The sequence below is a fragment of the Apus apus genome, chromosome 5 (assembly GCF_020740795.1).
Source record: "Apus apus isolate bApuApu2 chromosome 5, bApuApu2.pri.cur, whole genome shotgun sequence".
Lineage (NCBI taxonomy): Eukaryota > Metazoa > Chordata > Aves > Apodiformes > Apodidae > Apus > Apus apus.
This window is the reverse complement of record NC_067286.1, coordinates 40,573,568-40,594,920: the sequence shown is the minus strand read 5'-3', so window position 1 is coordinate 40,594,920 and position 21,353 is coordinate 40,573,568. Positions and strand designations below refer to the sequence as shown.

The window sequence follows — 21,353 nt, the reverse complement described above, 5'->3', positions numbered from 1 at the left end:
GGCCTTGCCCCATCAGCTCACTGACAGGCCGCTAAAGCCTTGCCTCCCCGCCCCAACGAGGCCATCTCAGCGCCGGCCGCCTCAGCTCTGCCCGAGAGGCTGGAAGCGATCAGAGAGCCCTTTCCCCGCCACGATCGCTAGCAGGTCCGAGCCTTCTGCCCCGCGGCTCGCCCTCTGCCCGCCAGCTACTAAAGGCCACTGCGCGGCCACATCTCCCGCCAGCGCGGGGCCCCGGCCCGCACACTCCCGCCCCGCCCGGCCTTTGCCGCGGCCCACCTCCCCTACCCACCCCCCGTCCGCAGATAACCGTGACTCCCGCCTCCCCCCCAGCTTTTCCCCACCCGCCCAGAGCGGAGTTAGCCCCGGCTGCCTCTTGCCGCCGTTGTAGAGCGGGCGAGGATGGCTCGGAAGCCAGGGGGGTTTCTTCAGGAGGCCTCTCACCAAATCGTCGCCGGGGGCTCGGCGGGTAAGTGGGCGCATTGCCCTTGGGCGGGGAGGGGCTGCCCGTCCCCACCGGCGCTCCGCCAAGCGGAGGAGAAAGCGGCTGCGCCGCGGCTCCCTCGCCATTCTCCTCAGGCGGAGCAGCGGCGCCGGGAACGGCCCCAGCTCGGCGGCGGCTCCTCCCCCGCCGGGCGGTGCGAGCGGGCCCCTGAGGCGTCCCGCCGCCCGGGGGTCCCGCGGCAGGAGCGGGGCGGCCTGGCCGCCGCGGTAGCTTCTGTGCCTGTGCTCGCCCCACTCCCGCGTCTCCCCGGGGGGTGAGGAGGAACTTCCCTGGGTCTGCGGTGTATCTCCGTTAAACACACCCTGCAGAGCCTGGGGTGATAAGGGTGGCAGGCTTGCCCCCTTCAACTGCAACAGCCACCGCAGGCCCCTGGCGAGCTGCTGTGGGGCGGCCGCTGGGTCCTTCCTCGCTTGAGCTGGACTCAGTAACTTTTAAATTGCACTTACTGCGATCCTGCGTGATCTGCTGGCGGCGCGTTGGTCCGGGACAGAAAACGGTTTTCCCCTTCCCAAACGCGTCGCTTGTGGCACTCTCCGATGCAGGGCTACAGTGGAAATGTATTGCTGTGGTTTTAAATCCTTTTAGGAATGTCGAGGTTGCTAATTGATCACATTATTGGAACTGCAAACTACAAATGTCAAACCCGTATACATCTGCTTATCAATGAAAGCATTGCTAGTACATTTCTTCAGTTTGTTTCCCCTAAAGTAGAACCAATCTCAAAACATTTATGGCAGCCTGCAGGAGGGAGTATTTACACAATATTCTGCTCTTTCAGTGGATGTATGTAAATCCTGTTAGCATTTCAACTATGTAGTGTGTTTTTAAGGGTTCTTTAGTGTCTCTTTTGGGGGTCAAAATACTGTTTGCCATGTTATGTTTTAATTGAAAGAGGAAATCTACATGGTCATAACTGCTGTGTCTTACGTAATGCTTTGGCACATGCAGAATTCTCTTGTGGGTGAGCTCTGTGTGGCCGTGACACTGCCTGCAAGCCAGTGCTCTGTTCCCTCTAATTCCCCTGCTGACCCTAAATTCACTTTTGTGCATTCCTGCCACCAGCTCACGTTTGAGTGCTTCCTTTTCATGCTGGTGACTCTGCATGTCCTTCGTTTTCCCACAGAGATGTAACAGCAGAAGTGGAGAGGTCTGCTGTCCTAGCCTTCCAGTGTATATTGTATGACTGTATTTATGTAGCTCTTCTGCAGCCTTGGAAATCCTAAAGCTTTTTTTTACATTCTGCTTTGTACCAGCCCTTCTTCCTTTAGGATGGAAAGGAAAGGTTCAATATAGCCTGTTGAAGGCCCATCATACCTGAAGCGTTACTGAGGTGTTTTGCCACCATGTTTTGCAAGATGAGTTATTTGCCCATAGCAGTGGGCCTGTGCCTTACTGATTCAGATTGATCTAATGCAGTATCTTCCCAACTTTTGGCAGTAGCCTGTTTTCTTTGCAGGCTGTCTTTGTTCATAGCAGAACAGGTAGTTTGGCTAACACATGGGAAAGAAAATTGTCATTGAGATAAAGGTAGAGCTTTACAGATGGACTAGAAATGGAAAATTATTATGTTTGAGGGTGATGTAAGGAAGAGACAACATGACAACTGCTTGCTGATCTGGTAGGCATAAATATTAAGATTAGAGAAGTCTCAGTTCAAGGAGACAACCGATCTGCTCCTGACACTTTTTTAAAAGGTATATATGGGAAGCCTATTGAATCTAGTCCAGAGGCATACTGTTAAAATAAGCTTACATCCTTTTGCGTAGTCTCCTCTCTGGCATGCAGGTTCCTTACCTCCATCACCAGCCTTCAGTCTGTACAGAAATTTCTACTAGTTGGTTTTCGGATAAATCAGGAAGGACTGTTTTCTAGATCTGAGCAACATTAAAATTGTACCAGAGGGATTCCGACAATTTGGCTTAAAGTGGGAGTTCTAAATATATCATAGAGAAATGGCTCAAACTTAAAAACTTCCTTGACCGATGCTTAAAACTCAATGGTTATTGTCTTGGTGATTTCTGGCAAAGATAGAAGATGAAGGCTGTAGCTTTTCTATCTTCATTCTAAAGGTTAAATTTCTCAGGTGTGGATGCAGCATGGAAAAGGTGGAATCAGGGAGGAAAAGATGGAGGGCATGAATTGAGAGTGTACTTAGTATTTTGCTCTAGTGAGGGATTTGGTTGTCTGAACTTATTTTTCCAGTATCACTTTAGACTACCTATATCACTATTGGCTGCCTCTGCAGAAGGACATAGGGCGTTTGTAGAGCTTTGTTGTATTTATTGGCCTCATGTGAATGTCAGAGGTACCCTAGCATGTCTTTGCTACCTGTACCACACCCTAGTGTTTAGAAGAAAACTGAAAAAAAAATACTTTGTGGTAAACTAATGTTTAGATTTTTAAGAAATTCTGATTGTTTTAACTCTTACAGTTAAGCACAAGGAATGTATGAAGCTGTTTACATAAGAAAAGTGCGGTAAGCTTTTCAAACCAATGAGAGGAGAAGTAGTGAGGTAATTAGGGAATGATCTGCACAGCTGAATAGGTGTAATTGAGGGGTCAGAAATATTGTCTGCATAAGTAAAATGAGAGGTTATTTAGCATCTGCATGTCTGATGCAAAAAGATCTGATAAGAAGGGATTCTGTTAGGTCGAGTGGAAAATGACGAGACATAAGCCTAAGCTGTAAGAACAGGAATAAGGGAATTCTTGAAGCTTTATGGAAGATGACAGGACTTGTTCATGGACTTAATAAAGACAGGGGAAGGGGAAAGAAGAAATCAAGCATGACTTTTAGTCTACAGGACTGATAAAATGGAAGATGCTGGCATGCTGAAGGAAGGAAAATTTAAAGTATTCAGTGTTGTAAAGGAAGGGATTTAAGCATAACTGACTGACCAAGTCATTTCTTAGTTAAAGATAGATTTGAGTGGCTCTCTGTTGTAATTGAACTGTAAAGCTCAAGCATGACAGAATCTCATGCCTACGTCGTGTCTGTGGCAAGGGGTGCATCTGCTTCCATGTGGCTCGTATTTTTACTTCAGATTAAATTTAAAGCTCAGCTTCCTGAGGGTGAACTCAATCTTAAAAAAGGAACCAAGTGTTAGTCTTGGCCTATGTTCTTTCTGTTAGCATTCAGATTCCTGAATGGAGGTTAATAGCATAATTGAAAATACTTGGTTTTGTTGGCTTGCCTAGGTGTATGACAATAACAGAGCAGGACTTAGATTGAAATGCAATTGAGATACTTACTTAGTATGTTTGGTCCTTTAGTGACCTGCAGCCATACCCCTTTTCTCTAGTGGTTAGTTAGTAAACTAAGGCATGTGTGGAATTTTTAGAAAAAAATTAAACAGAAAATTACTGTCTGAACTGTAAGAATCACTGTGAGAAGAACAACTTGGGAATCTCTAATTGATTTCTTTAGATTTATAACAATTCTTCAAAAGGCTCTTTGAGAAGTCCAATCAATGCAGGGTTCAAGTCACAGGAAGAATTGTTTCTCTAATTCATAAGGATCAAAAAATCCTTGGTTTGTCCTCCTGTGTGGAAAATGCAGAAATTAAAATAATAGTGTTGTGTAAAATGTAAATGAAGATTTCCCTCCGTGTAGAGAGGAATGGAGTACTGCAAAGTATGTTGTGTGATACCCGGATAGATTTGCCAAAAACCCCTTGTAACAGAGTCTTTACTCAGTTTGAATGATGCAGTGCAAAAGTCATAAGAAACAATTTCACAGACACCCCTTGGCTGAGTGAAGGAAAGTAGTTGAATAGAGTTACCCAGAAAGTTTTACGAGGCTACTACTTGGTATAGTTGTGGTTTTGTTTTTCAATAACAAAAGGCTGCAGATGGAGACTATTAGATAAACCCACAGATAACACTTAATATAATTTCATATTTAGTGTGTTTGTTCTCCTTTCTTGCTTCCATACAATTGCAAATAAATAACATATACACTTTATAACTTTTGAGGTTAAATTTTTGAAGAATTAATTTAATATATGTAATAAGTGATAAATACAAAGCTTAGATGTTTTTTAAATCTGCAGTATGTATCTGAACTGATCTTTAAGTACTTTTGTGCTGTAATTGTTTTTCCTTTCCTACTTGCATTTAATAAATGACCATGAACTATTGGCTTTCTCTTATTGCAAAGCAAATATGGGAAAGTCAGAATAAAATGAGCTTTTAAAAATTAATTATTACTTTGTAAGAATAACCAGAGCTGGTCTCTTTTCCCCATTCTTCATATTTTCATGAAACAGCAGGGTTTCTGCCTGTCTGGACCTCCTGGCTTTTTTTTTTTTTTTTTTTTTTTTTAAGAGTTGGGCTTCCAGCTGCAGTGAAATCTAATAGGATTTGCAAGTCTAATTCTCTTAAGCTTCTGTGAGAGTCCCAACCTTTTTTATTTTTTGAGGTGTTTTATTTCAGGAGTAGACAAAGTTGATTATCCTCGATAGCAGCAACCAGATCTATAAACAAGAAAGCTAGTAATCAGAGTAAAACTGTCAGATGCAAATACAGTATTAAAAACAGTACTTGGTCTTCCTTTCACCAGAGGCATTAGACAGACAGACATCACTACAAGATTACACTAGCCAGCAGACTCTGTGAAACACCTTAGGTTATTTGGTCTGTATGAGTGGGAGAGGGAGTGTGATAGATGTACAGGAAGCACTTGAAACAGCAGGAAAATTGGCTGATTCTCCCCCCTTTACCCCCTAGGTGCTTAACTTACTTGTTTTTATTATTTTGCCGTCATTTTTCTGGGAATTAAAGTAGGATGAGTGTTTTGTGTTTTCTTAGCTGCTTTTTTTCTTGCTTTTAAGCCATGCAATTGGCATTCATATGTTACTAAAATAATCACTTAATGCTGCTCAGAGGTTATTTCATCTAGCTCAGTACTTAGCTAAACCTTGTAACTATCTTTGCTTAAAACCATAATATTTTCAAATGCTTAAACATTCCTCTTTCTGAAGTCTCTTAAAGGCTGAAATATTGCCTAAGACCACAGTACATGCTCATTGTCTTCCGCTGCCTGCATTTGGGAGTTTGAATGTTAACAAAGACTGGTTGTGTTAAAAAGTTAATGTTGGGAAGCATTCAAATAGTGCTAGTTTCAAGGGAACATCCTACAAGTTAAAATATTCCAAGGGAATGCCTGTGTTCCTACCTGTGAAGCCAGTTTTCTCTGCTAGGCTGCAAAACTGGTACAGAGCTGGTGTTGGACTTAAAGCTTCAGAAGGGAGTTGCTTGATAGAACTTGAGTGAAGGGATGACCAAAAGAAGGTTAAGTGTTTGTAAGCTGAGAAAACTGATATTCTCCACATCCTCCACTGTCCTCCTAGGACTCTGGAAGACATAGGAACAGTCATTAAGACTTGGAAAGATTTCTATCTATTTCTGCTCAGCCATGCTGTGTTTTAAAAAACATGCTGAAAAAATGTGAAATACCTTTGCAAAGTCTATGCAACCTGCATTGCTTTCATCATACAGTTTGGGAAGGGAATACGGTATTCAGGCCAGCTCATTACTTCACTGGCTTTCTGGAAATAAGGAACAGCTACCAGGGAAGGTCAGAGAAAATGATGCTTGTTTTGAAGCCAGTATGGTTGAATTGCTGACTTTGGTCTCCTGGGCATCTGAATAATATAATTTTAAATTATTTTTATCCCACAAGGTTGTAACTTCATGCTACAGACCAGTTCAGTAACTATCTAGCTAGTATGAAGAATGACATGTAATGAACCAGTTGCAGTTACCTATTGAACATTCCACAGTGGAAATTAAGAGTGTCTCCCCACTTACTACAGCATTTCAAACTTCAGTTCTCTACATAACATTTTTCAGTCTCCAAGCTTTCCCTTTTTATCAGCTGATAATACTAAAGATTCACTCCTGAATATGAAAGACAAATTGGACAATTAAGTGTTGTGGGGTGGCCTCAGAAAACCTTGTTTAATTTTAGCAGAACTAGTAAAATCCTCATGAGCTTTCATACGCTGTGCTGAATATGAAAAGCTGGCAGCTAGCAAACTTCCTATAAAAGTTCAGATAGTTAAGTAATTTGAAGAAACAATATCCTTGCAATATAGTTTTTGTTTAAGTGGAACAACTGAAAATCTGTATCTGTAGTGTTTAGGGTGCACTGCTGGTGGTTGATCAAGTCATTGCAGTGTACTAACACGTGAACACCCATTTGGAGCTCTTAAATGTGTTTTAGCTATGTGTTTTTTAAATATAAAAGCTTTTATATGTGGTTAAGATAGGAAGTAATTCTTAGATGTTTATACAACAGTGACAAAAACTAACAAACTAATACTCTTCCTAAATTTTAACATGACATGACACCTGTTGTATGCTTGGAACTTTCTCTAGAAACTGGGACACTGAGAAGAAGAATTTTTTGGTCCGTGGAGTCAGAAATTGCACATAACAAACTGCTTGTTGGACCCGGGGGTTAAATTTCAAACTAAGCTAGCGTCACCTTGTTGTGATACTCCCAGTTGGTTTAAGGATCCTGCAGAAAACTTATCAGTCCCATTCTGTCTTTGTTCCAAGTGAAACACTGGGGAAAGCAAGTAGTTGGCTGAGTTTTATTTAGTCTGTCATGTGAGCCAATGGAGACAAAACATTTTAAGCACAGAATCCTCTAGGTGTTTGCAGTAACACACTTTTCCTTAAGATTTTGTATGTCTGGTAAGCCTGAGGGTTTTAAGAAAGGTTTTATATTTTCTGTTGCTGTTCATGTAACAAGTTTTTTCTAAACAAAAAACTAAAACCTGCAAAATAAACCCTGACAAAACAACCAATCTCAAACTTGAAAAACTAGGGAGTAATAGACTTAATTATACTAATTCGCTCTACAACCCACAAGATGGCAGTGCAATACTGCAGTGCAACGTATGTTGAAGCTGCTGCGGGTGAGATTATGTATTTTTGAATTATAATATGTGAAAGCAAAGTTTAAATATAGAAACCAAATAAGGATCAGTAAATGCTGATTTCATACGTGTACTGCAGAGCCAGTGGCATTGAATCTGACTTTCCTTGAATCAACTGCAAAAACTGTTAAGCAGTGATTTATCACTGGCAAAGGTCAAAGGTGGTGCTAAGGCACCTGCTAAATCAGGAAACTTCAGATAAAGTTCTGGCCCAATGGAATCAATGTGAAACTAGCTACTTATTTGCACAAAGTGAGGAATTTATGTCTTTATTTTGATTTTACCATAGATTTTATGTGATATTGCAGAAATCTCTTCAAACTCTTAATGCCCATGTATAAACAAAGTCAAGGCTTCTGTGTTACAGGCTGCTGAAAGATTGTGTTACTTTCAAGTATTGGCAGGAATAAGGTTTACAGCAAAGCATAAAAGCTTAAAGAGATGTGCTTCTCCAGAATAAAGTTTAAATATTTTGTCAGATTTCCAAGTTAGAGAATATTATAGAATAGTATGATTATACATGTAAAAGCAAACACTGGAAATTACCTTGTAAAGGTTATAGACAAAAATGCTTTGTCTGCAGAGGCAGTTCTGAATAGCTGGTACAACTTTTGTGAGCAATAATTATTTTGGGCAAAGAACAGGTTTTTTTCATTACTGTGTTTATTGTTCATGAATTGTGCTTAGTGACTGATGTTCATATTCAAATCCATATTACATTTGCGTAACATGCAGGCTAATTATGTAATAAGTAAAATTCTAACTAATAGAAACAAAGTATGACCTTTGATAGCAAGACCTTTGATAGCAATGTGTGTGTTTCAGTGGCAGTGTTCTCAAAAGGAAAATAAAAAATTGATTCTGGTTATTTCGGTGGAGAAAACCAGGGATTTTTGCCTAAGTGATGATATCACAAATTTTCCCTGAACTGTAGCTTAGTGACATTTCTGTGACATTATCTTGGAAGTCCTTCTTATAAACATTATTTCTTATGCTTATTACTTTTCTTTTTCAAGCTATCAGAGTGAGTCATTCAAAATCATACCACTGAGACTGGAAGCACTCATCAGTTACAAGACAGACTGTTGAAATTTTCTCAGAAAAATGGGTGTATTAACCTGAAGTTCTCTGGTGGGCCTAAGTGTCATGATTATGGTTGGTATGAATTAAAAGTACTAAAAGAACTAAAGACAAGTAGGAAAAACAAAACCACACATACCTTTTCAGATAGTCATGTGACTCCTAGAACCCAGAAGTCTTGAAAATCATCATTGCAACGAGTGGAGGAAACTGACACTAGTTCCATTATAAGGAGGCCTCTAAGTATTTTCAAGTATCTGCATCCTGAAAATAAATACTTAAATCTGTTCTGCTTCAAATGCAGTTGAAAATGTATAATTGTTTATTTTATTTTACCCCTTTGAGGAGATGAATTGGCATTTGCTGCCTGTGGAAACCACCGGGTGGTTTCTGATGGATAGATAAAATGATCTTGTTGATGAATAAAATAAATAAATACCATTTTTTATAATCAGAAGATTTCACTCTCTCATGCCAAATTGTTGTTCGTGCGAGAAAGAGTCAAAACAGCAGTCATCACAAAGTAGTAGTTTCTGTACTGAAACCAGTCTATAGTAGAGGTTAACTGCTTTAGTTGTGTTGAAAGTTGAATGGTTGGAGGAGAAGTACCTGTCATTTTTGCTGCAGCATGTCTTGTCCTGGGAGGTCAATACAATTAGATATAATTTCAGCAACATCTGAAACACTAATGCTTGAATTATCAACAGTGGTTATTTTCTGATGAGAAAATATATCTTAGAAAATCTGAATGTTGTTGAGAAGTCCCACCCATATAGCAGGAAAGGAAACATAGGAGTAATTCGCCTTTAGATCTGCTTTGCAGTCATTGAACTACACTGTTAACAGCTGCTTTTGTTTTTCCTCTGGATCCTTTTCAATCTGCCAATTTTTGGCAGGAAACATAGTTTATGGGTCATCTTTCAGCCTTTCATTTATGGATAACTTCCCAGTTCAGGCTGTTATACTAGTTTCCTGGGCTTTTTGCTGTTTTTATTACACTGAAGTGTGCTGAAGTGTGGCTGTTGTCCCCAAAAAGCGGTACTCTCAAAAGCAAAAGGAGCATCTTAGTACTACTTTCAGTTTCAGAAAAAGCTTTACACTATTTATCTTATTTCCTCCTAGAGCTAATTTTAAGTGTTTTTGCTACAGAGTTAAGTTTTAGTTATTTTTCTACTACCATCACTTATTTCTTAATATTTAGCTAGAGGCTTGATTTTCAAAATTAGTATGTATTTTGAATGTATAGTAAATATTGCACAACTTTGTTTTTTCACTTGACTCCAGATAGCATGCTGAAGGTGGTAAAACATGAAGGGCATGATAAAAAAACCCAATCAAACAAGACAAACAAAAAACGAAAACCAAACAAAACTCAAAAAACCCAAATTATGGCTCTAACTGCCATAATCATAGACACAAAAGCCAATTTTAACTCTTTTATTATGAGGTTTTTTATATTTGTCTCTTCCAGCTTGTGGAGATACATGATTCAATGTCAAACCTTGAAAGTTTGATTCAAACTTTAATGAAAAAATTAAATGAAAAAACTTGAATTAAGAAAATATCCTCAGTGTTGTGCCATTAAAGCTTGAGATGATGAACTGCAGGGAGTTTAGCACCCTACAACTCAAACTTTAAATATGGTTCTAATGATTTTTAGATGGATTTAGGATCTAAACTATGAGGTTATGAATGCTTGAGGCTGGTGTTGATACACTAGCCTTTTTTAGGTTACTTTTATATGTGTCTATATATAGATAGATAGATAGATAGATCTATCTTATCTGTAGGCAGGTTGGCAATGTTGCCTTTAGTGTGATGGTGTATACATATATGCTTAACATAGCCTTGTGGCAACAAGTAGAAAAGAAAGCATCAGATTGCTCATAGATTATTAAAAAGAATTTGTTTTCCAAAACACTGCCTTAAGTTCTTGTAAGAGTAAACACAGCCGAGTGTTGTCAGAATTGCATAATAGTGTGAACAAGAGTGCTTGCCTTGTTCATGCTGTACATTCTAAATATTGTGTCCAGCACCCTTTTTAGGTGCTTCTGTGATCATGTCCTTGGTAGTGCCTCTGTTTTCTCTATCCTGCTGTATTAGTTCACACTTGGAACAGTTCCTCATCAAATAGCATGTTATTGAATCGGCAGTATTTCGAGAATAACAAACTTCTGGAAGAACCTGAAAATTTTGAGAGTCCTCGTAGTCTCGCTCTTCACTCGTTTCCAAGTCTGTGGTTAAAGAGCCAAAGCAATGGGACTTTTGAAGTATTATGTTATATGGATGAGAGCTTCATTCTGTTATCTGAAACAGAATTAGGATTCTGAATGGAGCTGAAGCTGTTGAATGAAGCAGGGAAGACGTGGCTACCACTTATGCATTGTATCTGTTAGTAAAAAATTTACATAGCAAAACTGTAATGTTGACTGGATAATGAGACAGTCCTAGCTTAAAACAGCCTCTAATGTTTGTTTTTTTCTCTAAGCAGTGAAGAAAATAGGTACCAAAATGCAAAATGCTTTCTCTGGCATATTCTTTTTAGTGTGAAATATGACGATGGCTAATCTAGATGACAAAATGGAAAAATCAATGTCTTCTGCTGATTTGTCAGGAAACTTTCTGCAGAATTATATTTCATAATGTAAGAAATACAGCTCTGTTGATTAGACATTTCTGAAAGGGAGGAAGAAAGCATATGGGATTTTTGCAAATATGGAACAGTGAATATTGCTAGAGACTGAACTAAATGGGAAGTAATGTCTTATTTAGAGTATGGAATTCTTCTAAGTTAATGCCCATAAAGTTTAAATTAGTTCAGACTTTTCTTATTAGAATAAATGTTTCCTTTTAAAAAAGCATGATAATCATAATCAAGACTAAATTTGTTCTGTTATTTATTTTCAAAATGATTGTACATGTTTAGCAGACTTTTGATTTAAATCCCTAGGGATATATTGGAGACAGATGTTTAGATGACCTCATGTTTAAAGTAAAGTTATATTTAGACACTAGATTAAATTTTGCTTAAAATCTTTCCTTATATGTTAGATTGTGGAGGAGTGCAGAAAGTATTGAAAGATTCATGTTGAAAAGGTCCTGTTTTATTTGTAAAATAAGTTATTTGCATTCAGTAGATTTTAGTTCAGGGGACCCTCAAAAGCACAAAATGTCTGATTACAAAACAGTATGTTTACAAATGAAAATACTGTTTCTTGTTGAAGAGCTAAATGAGAAGCAGACTTCTTTAAAAGTTCCTTGAATTCCAAAGCAAATTTACCATGTCATTTATACCTTCCCCCAAAACTTGTTATAGACTATGGTGGACCTTAAAATGTAGTATCAGTTGAAGACTGCATAATGGGGCATAACAGTAGCTTGCATTTTTACTGCTTTCTGGTTTTGAACAAGGAAGTTTCTCTCAAGCTGCAACTGATGTCATAGTGTGGATGGCTATGATGATTTCATGTGTGACAATGAACAACATATTGGAAAAAGTTTTCAATAGTTCATCAAGTCAACCTGTTGAAAAGGTATTGATTGACAGATTATTATTTTTTTTTTAAAAAAAGGTCTTTTCAGTCTGTTGAAGTTTATATTGGCAACACTGGCTTTTAATGTGTTTAGTTAAATAAACAAGTTACTGAGTTGCTTGAATTGTAAGTGAAGTATCATACTAATAGATGTATAGCTATTCCTGTCACTGCTAAATTTCTTTTTTTTTTTTTTTTCCCAGATAATTGCTTTACTGGCAGAATACTTTTCTTTGTCAGCTGATGCAAAGGTTGCACTAAAACATTAATTGATGCTTGTCACTTGGACTGCAAAATACCCTTTGCCCACATCTGTGGGACAGAGTATTTTCTTGGTTTTGGTCATTTGTGATTAGGAAGGTTGATGTAGCCAGCAGAGCTGGAAATGTGTTTTGTTCTGAGCAGACCTTAAGTTTAGGCAGCAGATGCTGCACTTTTCCCTAATCTCATTGATGTCTGCTGGCTTAGATGTAGCCCTCTGCTGGAGAAAACTTGCTTTGCAGTATTTGAAACCCCTTCTTTCATGCAGGAGTGCGTATTCATTAAAAATTGGCATAAAAGTCACATCTCGACTTCTCAAAGGGAGTGAAAGGAAGAGATCTCGTCCTCTTCCTGGAAAAGGAGCTTTCAGTCTGTTTTCTTCTAGGGCTTATTGCTATTAAGTGAATGTTGGTAGACAAACATATGCTGGCCATGAGTCATAACTGTTTTGCGCAGCCTGTATCTAACCAAAACCTAGCGCATAAATTTGTGGTACGTATGTGATGCCATTTACTATAAGCAGAAATTATTTTAAGTTTTTCTTCCTGAATCAAGATTTGGGGTTTGATTGTGGAAAATAAATGCAAAAGCTTATTTTGAAATTAATTAAAATTAACAGTTTTGCATAAAAATAGGATGACATCTGGTAACTCAGACATGAAATGACAATTTGATCCTTTGTTGAAGCTGTATATAAATGGAACTCCTTTTCTATATTTGTATGCGTAAGAATTCAGTCTGTTTACAGATCTAGAAAATCTGTAAAATGTAAAATCTGCCTTATATTGAACTTTGATATGTTCTTTTTTATAACATTCTACTTACCTGAAATTCAAATATTTCTGGGAGCGAAGTAAGAAACAGAAGGATTGTATAAGCAAAAGTCCTTTTTGAAAATGTATACAGAAAAAAAAAAGTCGATTTAACACTCGAGTTTATGTTTTAACACTCAAGTTTCTACAAACACAAGTATCTTCTGAAGTCTTCTGAGAAGCAAAATGGCATCACAAAATTGGAGCAGACAGCCCTTCAATATCCACTAAAAATGTCACTTGTCAAAATATGAAGATAAGGAGCTGTGTAGAATGAATTTATAGATTTTGCTTATAAAGCAGTTCTACAGTATTGTGGTTAGATACTGTCTACACATAAAGATTTTCTATATGCAGAAATGTTCTTTAAAAGTGTTGCTAGAATATTGATCAGTTGATTCATAACACTTTTAATCAGACTAGTCATTTGCTTAGTCTTGCAGCCCTAGAGTGAATGCTTGGAATTGGGCTGAAGTGACTTAAGCAACAACTCTTACACTTGTGTAGAATGATCTTGCCTTCCATTTTATGATAGCCTTTTTCCTTTTTCTCCATATTATGTATACCTTCTTCAGTGCATGGAAAGAATAATGAATTTCTACTTAAATATTCATTATCTTCTCATGTAATATGTTATCACTTTGCATACCACATTTGACTATTTTTTTTTTCTTAATTATACAGGAATCTCCTTATGCTACCTCAGTAGAAGACTTCAGTTGGTGTGCCGAGATTTGCAGTAGTGATTAGTCCTCTCTGGTGCTTCAAGATAGACGTCACCTGCAAATAAAGCAGACAAGTTTACTGGGATGCTATTAATATTTTATGCAATTTGTAGAAAAGCAGAGATGTAGTTTTGGGAGGGAGGAAATGGTTTTAACTGCCATAACTGTGATTTAATTTTTTTTTCCTCCTTGCCTATAGTCCTTTGTTTCCTTATCTGTGCATGTTCCAACTGTTTTTAAGAAGTAGAGGGAACCCTAAAGACTAAATGCTGCTCTATTACTCAGACTGACCTGTATGAATTGTATGCACTGAATGGGGATAGCATCTGTCAGCAAAAACCATTGCAGTCAAGTAGAGGTAGTATCACAGTCATTACCAGCTCAGTCTTAAGCTGGTCTGATCTGCTCAGTCTTAGTCTTTGTTTTCTATATTTTAATTAATCTTTATAATTGCACATAGACTTTAATTGTAAAATCTGTGAAGAACAGAGATACTTTGAGAGTCAGCGTTCTATAAATCCTCTTTTCAGTGGGACATCAATAGGGCTGGAACCTTATCCAGTGCAACTGGAACCAGGGTAGCTTGCTTTGTCTTTATTTTGACTACAAATGCTATAGTTAGGAAATTAAATTCAGACAGTGGAATAAATTACTCTGTTACATTTTGTATAATGGTTGAGCTGTTTGTAAAAATTGAACATATAAAATATGTTTGCTAATTGTTTTGTAAACCTTTCAGTATTCAAGTTTGTAGTATATAAATAGTTTTGACTATGGGCAAGATTTAGACTGCCTGCATTCTGCATAAGCAAAAACTGGGCACCTGTGGCTTATCAAACAATTCAGAACAGACCCAGAAGATTCATGACACCAATGAAAGAATGGGGACCTTCCTTGACTTGGCTTGTAGCCCAGAAAACCAAAGAACCAAGAAAATTCTCTTTTTCAAGAGTGGTTTTTTCAGCAGGTTGTACAACTGAATTCATTCTTGCTTTCTTTCTAAGTTTTTGAATCTTGCAATAATTTTTTTGCATAGTGGTACAGATCAAGCATAGGGGAGACTAACTGGATATGCAGTGGTCCTGGTGGTCAGTCAAGTCTTCTGAAAAGTTAAATAATGGATTTTTTTTATTTTTTTTAGCTGAAGGCAACATTAGGCATCACTGTTTCGCTTTCTGGGACCTAACACATAAACTTTTCATGTGTAATTTCAGGGGAACTGTCATTCCTCAGTTTTAGGGGAATTGGAGGTGCCTGAACCGTAAGACCAATCAGTATCTCGACTTCACTGAAATCAATAGAAGTTACTCTTTCCCTGAATCTCTTCAGAACTATACTAGATCTGCATCAGGTGTCCTGTGGTGTCCAGCATGTCAGCACACTTAACTACTAGCTGTAGGTAGCTACTCCTGTATGTGTACAGGAACAGATCTGTTTTTGAATTATTTCACTGGCTGCAGGCTTGAGTGCTTTGAAGTGTCCAGCTGAAGTCCCTAAAGTACATAGGCAAATAACTTTAAAATGTTGGGGTTTTTTCTGTTTTGAGTGTCTAAAACTGGGTGCCTAAATGCATATATAAAATATTTGAATAAAACAGGACTTATTTTTATTACAGCTCACTGGGGTCTGCAGGAATAGAATGGGGGCTACTGAAGTAGGCTCGTGACTGGTAGGATAGACTGGTAAAGGGTTCCCATCTCAGCCACTTTGGAAGCTTTGCTTGTCTAAAATACATCAGTTGATTAAAAACTATACTGAAGAAAAAAGCTGTAATGGTACTGGAGAAAATTATTTTCCCTGAATTTTAAGCAAAAACTTTAAAAGATCATTGTTACATGCTGTTTATAGGAAAAAACTTTTTAACTGGAAGAATATTCACTTTACACCAAGTTAGTTCAAAATTTTACTTTGGTAATTGAGTATTTTTAAATAACCTTAATAAACATTGAATTCCAATATCTAAATTTTGTAACAAAAAATTACTGTTGTGATAACTTTTGTAGAAAGGAAGCTAATGATAGTAGTTAAGGATAAACAATATATAATTCATAAGTAGGTTGAAAGCTTCAGTCTTCTCCACAATGTTGTAAAATAGAGAAAGAGTAATTAACGGACTGGGCTGAGCCTTGGGTAATCTGAATTAATGTAAAAGTTGGTTGATTTTTGAGAAGTGGTTGAACCAGATGACCACCAAAGATCACATCTCACCTAAGTTACTGTTTCTAACTCTATTAGAAATGCTCTTTTTTAAAAAGTTGCTTGTAAATCTGAGACAATTTATGAAATTATGTCTCTATGAAATCCTGCAGAAGACTTGAACTTAACAGTTCCTCATCTGCATTTGGACATTAGGCTAAAGTGTTAGAAAATTCGCTCACTTAAAAAAACCGGTCTGGTAGAAAGTGGCCTCTTCCATAGCTAATTATTTGTATTTCTGTTACAGTTTACATTCTCAGTTTATATCTATGGTGGACCAAAATAAATAGTATTTCTGTAACAAGCTGTAGAGCTCATAGCTGAAAAATATAGCCAGCTCTGAATTTGTAGATCTAAAATGTACAACCTAGAGTCAGGTACTCCCAGATCAGATGTATTATTTACTGATATTAGCTGTGTGGTGCACAGAAGAGCACCGTCAATCTCTTTTGGAAAACTGATAAACCTGGAGTCTTGTATAGAACAGTTTACCATCCCACAAATGTAATTCTTTGCAGGGAAGTAGGAGAGCTGTTCTGATGTAGACTGGCAACCCTCAGCAAGTTTGCCGGTCACACCAGACTTTGTGGTGAGGTCAACCTGCTGGAGGGGAGGGAATGCCATCTAGAGGGACCTTGACAGTCTTGAGAGGCAGGGTCGTGCAAACTGCAAGAAATTCAGCAAGGCCAAGTGCAAGGTCCTGCACCTGAGTTGGAGCAATCCCAAGCGAAAATGCAGGTTGGCTTGAGAATGGAAAAGAAGGACTTGGGGGTGATGGTGGATGAGAAGCTCATTATGGGCCAGCAATATGTGCTTGCAGCACAGAAAACCGACTGTATCCTGGGCTGCATCTAAAGAGGGATGGCCAGCAGGTCAAGGGAGATGATTCTCCCCCTCTTCTCAGCTCTTGTGAGACCCCACCTGGAGTACTATGTCCAGTTCTGAAGCCCCCAACATAAGAATGACAGGGCCACAAATATGTTCAGGGAGCTGGAGCACCTCTCTTATGAAGACAGGCTGAGAGAGTTGGGGTTGTTCAGCCTGCATAAGTGAAGTCTGAGGGAGACCTCATAGCAGCCTTCCAGTGTCTGACAGGGGCCTACAGGAAAGCTGGAGAGGGACTTGTTACAAGGGCTTGTAGCAAGAGGATGAGGGGTAATGGATTAGAACTGGAAGAGGAGAGATTTAGATTAAATATTAGGAAGAAATTCTTCACTAGGAAGGGGGTGAGACACTGGAACAGCTTGCCCAGAGGAGTTCCCTGGAAGTGTTCAAGGTCAGGTTGGATGGTACACTGAGCAACCTGATTTAGTGGGAGGTGTCCCTGCCCATAGCAGGGGGGTTGGATCTAGATGATCTTTAAGATCCTTTCTAACCCTATCTGTCTTATGATTCTGTGTACCACCGGCATCCTTTTCCATAAAATCTTGCATGAGTGCCATGTTCTTAATGTATGTTATTTCCTGCTCTATTCTAGAACTCTCTAGAACAGAATTTTTACTGGATCCGCAGGCATTAAAATACATCTCCTGAGTTCATTGTACTAAATGAGCTAAAAACGAAACAGTCTTCTCTCTGATCCTATTTACATTTATCTAACAGCATTGGTGCTTTCTCTTCCTATTTTAGCCTTTGAAACTGATATAAGAGTACTGTCAGTATTTGTCTTGGAAGCATCTAAGGACATCTCAGCTATTCTTCAGTCAGAGATAGCTGTGACTTGCTCAATTTCTCATATTTTCTATTGAGATTTGCATCCCATGTGTATTGGTCATCTTTGGTTGGTTTTTAAGTTGGAGACTGAACTCTGCCTTCTAAGGCTGTGTTGAGTACAAGTTTCTTTCCAATGTTCAGTGCCCAGTACATATTTGTGTTTCTCATTTGTTGAAGGATGTGGGTTGGCAGTGGTCTGACAGTGCTAACATCTCCTCCAGGTCTGCTTCGATTTAATGGAAGTTCCATTTGTTTTGTTTTGCTTTTCCTCAGCAACTGTAGCTTTTTCTAAAACTTCAATGATTGTGCTTTAGATGTAGAACACAAGCAATTGAGATATTTTTCTAAAACATGTTCTGTGCCAAGCAGGACCTAAATGGAAGGCAGAATGCACTGACTGTATACAATTGTGTGCTCTGTTTTCCTGTATGTTCTTGCCAGAACCATGATGTTATCAAACCAGCCGATGAGGAAAAACATTTGCTATCAATGATCTCCTCCAAAGTCTCTCCTCGTGCGTGTAGTATAAATATTCTTTTCTCTTTTTTTCATACCTACAAACCAGGTAAATACATGAAGGCCGTGAGCTTTTTTAACTCCTGTTGTAGCCAGTAAATATATCCCCTCTGTTTCTTCTTTTCAGTCTGATTCCTAAAGCAGTAAGCTCCCAAGCTTTATAAGCCGTCTTTTGAAGAAAGTTCCCTGTTTACTAAACATGAACTTTCTGTATGTTGACTTTCTTGATTGAAGGTTATTGAACTTCCAGGAAGTTTCCTGTCCAAACTGTTCCTTGGTTGGATTAGTCCTATGTGGTATCTTATTGTACACCAACACTTTGAAAAACTAAAACATCAGAAAGCATGCCTGTCAGTCTGATATTTCATATATTTTCCATTGGTTATATGCTTTTACAATTAGCTTGTGTTACTGGTAGGGATAAAGTTGCTTCTGTGACCACTGTTTCTTTCTTTAGCCAAAGGCTACCTACAGGAGTGCTTTTCTAATTTTATTTGTTGCTGTCATCTCATGGCTTTTGTGCCACTCTCTGAGTTAAAATGTGCACAGATCCTGGGTGCATATAAGTTGATACAGCATTCTGTTGAAATGTTCCTCATTTACCTATGAAGAAGAGAGGCAGTAGTATTTATCTATGTCTGTTCTTACTGTGTTAGTGAACTCTTTGAAATTATGCTCACCTTTTAGGGAACTGATCCAAGGAGCTTAAGTGACAGAAACCTAATTGCTTTTTGGTAGGGTTAGTTTTCTGTCAGTTTATTTACCTGAACTGTGAGAGCTGGCAGGAATTCCCAGTCAGTGGAGGAAAAGTAGGTGGTGGTTTGGGTAGCAGCTGGCGTGTTGGATTGCTTACCTGTTTTATCAGGCTGCAGTGTGTGCCTAGAACACTTCGGCTTCTGAAATTCACCCAAAGCTTAATAGACATCAACAATTTAATTTGCTTGCTCTGTTGTGTTAGCTAATGAAGCTGATTGTCACCTTCTGTATTTTTCCTTGTAGGACCTGCTTCTCAGGTAACCCAAAGTTTAACAAATACCATTAAAGGAAGATACGTATTCAAATAATCCACACCGGGAAGGACTTTGGTCAGCTTTGTTTGAGGATTAAAGGGGAAGGAAGGTTCCACTCTGCTTTTTTGGAAAGAGCTTAATAAATTCTTTTTTGTACTACTGGTATGGTGGAACGTGTACTAATACTTAATTGAGTTTCAGGCCTAGGGAATGCATTTTGGGCTTTGTATTGCACTTTGTTCAGTGCATAACCCACTTGACTCTATGTGTGGAAAAAAAGTTATCAAATTGTGGCTATGGGAGTTGAGTAATTGGTTGTCTGCTTCCCAGCACGAGTCCATCACTAGAGAAAACATCACAGTTTGTATTTATCTGGAACACTGACAGATAAACCCAGGCATTGAAAGCCTTTGAAGTATTTCTTCTGCCTTTCTGATGCTGGTCACTGGAGGGCAGGGGCTGAGGCTGAAAATGTGAGGGGAATTTGCCATTTCAGCTGTCTTGTTCTATCCCCTCTAGGCCTTGAGGCTGTTGTGATGTTTTTTCTGGTACACTGCACTGATTGGTTAAGCCTAATTTTTCTGCCTGACAGTATTTCTCTTAAATTGCTTGTAAAAGTTTCAGAAGCTTTTACGTATGTTCTTGTTTGCTGTATTTTGTAATCTTTTTGTCTGTGATGCTTGTACTTCAGCATTTAAGGTGGAGATGGCAGTGTTGTGCTTCTCTGCTGTCATTATTCAGAGACAAAAGCAAATTGCTTACTAGGATACTCGGGCTGCTTTGTTAGGGAGTTCATATGTTTAGCCAGAAGAGTAACCATGCAGGTGGGGCTTGCTGTGAGCCATCTTTTCTATAGGAAGAAAAGTATGTCTTATGACAAAAATACTGAAGTTAAGAAGCTACTGGAAGTAGCTAAAGCTAAGTTTGTTAAGTGCTGCGGCAAAGTATGGCATTAGTTGAAAAGTTCTATTATACAACACTTAATTGAAAAATGTTTAAATTAAGGATAATAATTCATATAGAATATTGCCCATGTTAATTCTGTATTAAAATGGAAGAAAATTGGCTTTTGAGCCATTCATAGTCTGGAAGTTACAAGCTTTCATAATAATTATGAAAATTTTATAAGCACGCATAGAAACTCTAATATTACTTTAGACATTAACACTAATGTTATAGGTCTGGGCACAAATTCACTGGCTTCAATAAAACCCCAGTTATGTGTTTGGAAGACTTACAGTGTAAATGTGTTCTTGGTGGAGCCAGAGCAGTGCCTCCAAACACCTGGAACTTTGGTCTTGTGTTTGGAAAGCAGCCACATGCTGACCTTGGTGGTCCTGCACACAGTGCCCACTCACGTACCCTCACTTTGCACAGGTCTATTTGCACACTGAAGTTTGAAGCTCTAAGCTCCACTGACTACTTGTTTCTTGGCTTCCTTGTTTTTATATTGTGATGTTAACTATATATGCAAATATTTCTTGAATCTTTTACTAACACAGCCTTGCACATGACAGATCTTGTTAATCTGCAATACTTTATCTTTTAACCCTCTAGCTTTCCTCTTTATGTTTTCCTCCTCTTTGTAGCAATGCTTTTATGGTTGTGTGGTTTCACTGTACACTTTTATTCTTCTAACTCTGAACAAGAATGTACATCTGTTAATAAACTACATCCTAGTGACTCACACAGCTATTAGTAGAATTCAGTGGTGACCATCTAACTTTGAGCACCTACTAAATCTTGAGTAGATATACATATTTTGGGAAATATGAAGGCATATATAATATAAAAGAATAATATCCTGTATATTAGTGGTGTATGCATTTTTAGTTCTTCATTCCTCTTGAAACACATATCAACAGTGGTATTTTTAAGAGCATAACCATTCATAAATATGTGATAGAGCTTGTATTACCGCCAGAACTTACCTATTTTATCCTACAAGTGAAGACTTTGATACTTAGTGTTTCAATAGCTGTCCCAAAAATATGTGAAACAGGTTTGGAAGAGGGGCCAAATGTGATATTAGTGTTCTGTGTAGACGGTCTACTTGTT

At 38.4% G+C, this 21,353-nt stretch overlaps 2 protein-coding genes across 6 annotated transcripts in view; one reads left to right on the top strand and one right to left on the bottom strand.

The window, feature by feature from the left end:
- The window catches only part of MIPOL1 (mirror-image polydactyly 1), a 189,728-nt gene extending 188,705 nt beyond the window's left edge, over positions 1 to 1,023 (bottom strand). The window contains exon 1 of one of the 2 annotated variants that reach the window (XM_051622612.1): positions 949 to 1,023. The gene's annotated coding sequence lies outside the window, so the exon portion shown is untranslated. Of the gene's footprint in view, positions 1 to 441; positions 507 to 948 lie in introns of those variants that run through there. The other variant, XM_051622611.1, reaches the window with a different exon arrangement.
- SLC25A21 (solute carrier family 25 member 21) overlaps positions 309 to 21,353 on the top strand; it is a 244,800-nt gene continuing 223,755 nt past the window's right edge. For 2 of the 4 annotated variants that reach the window (XM_051622617.1, XM_051622615.1), the window contains exon 1: positions 312 to 466. In XM_051622617.1, coding sequence (XP_051478577.1) covers positions 400 to 466 — 67 coding nt within the window. In that variant the 5' untranslated portion in view covers positions 312 to 399. Of the gene's footprint in view, positions 467 to 21,353 lie in introns of all 4 variants that reach the window. The other 2 variants (XM_051622618.1, XM_051622616.1) reach the window with 2 other exon arrangements.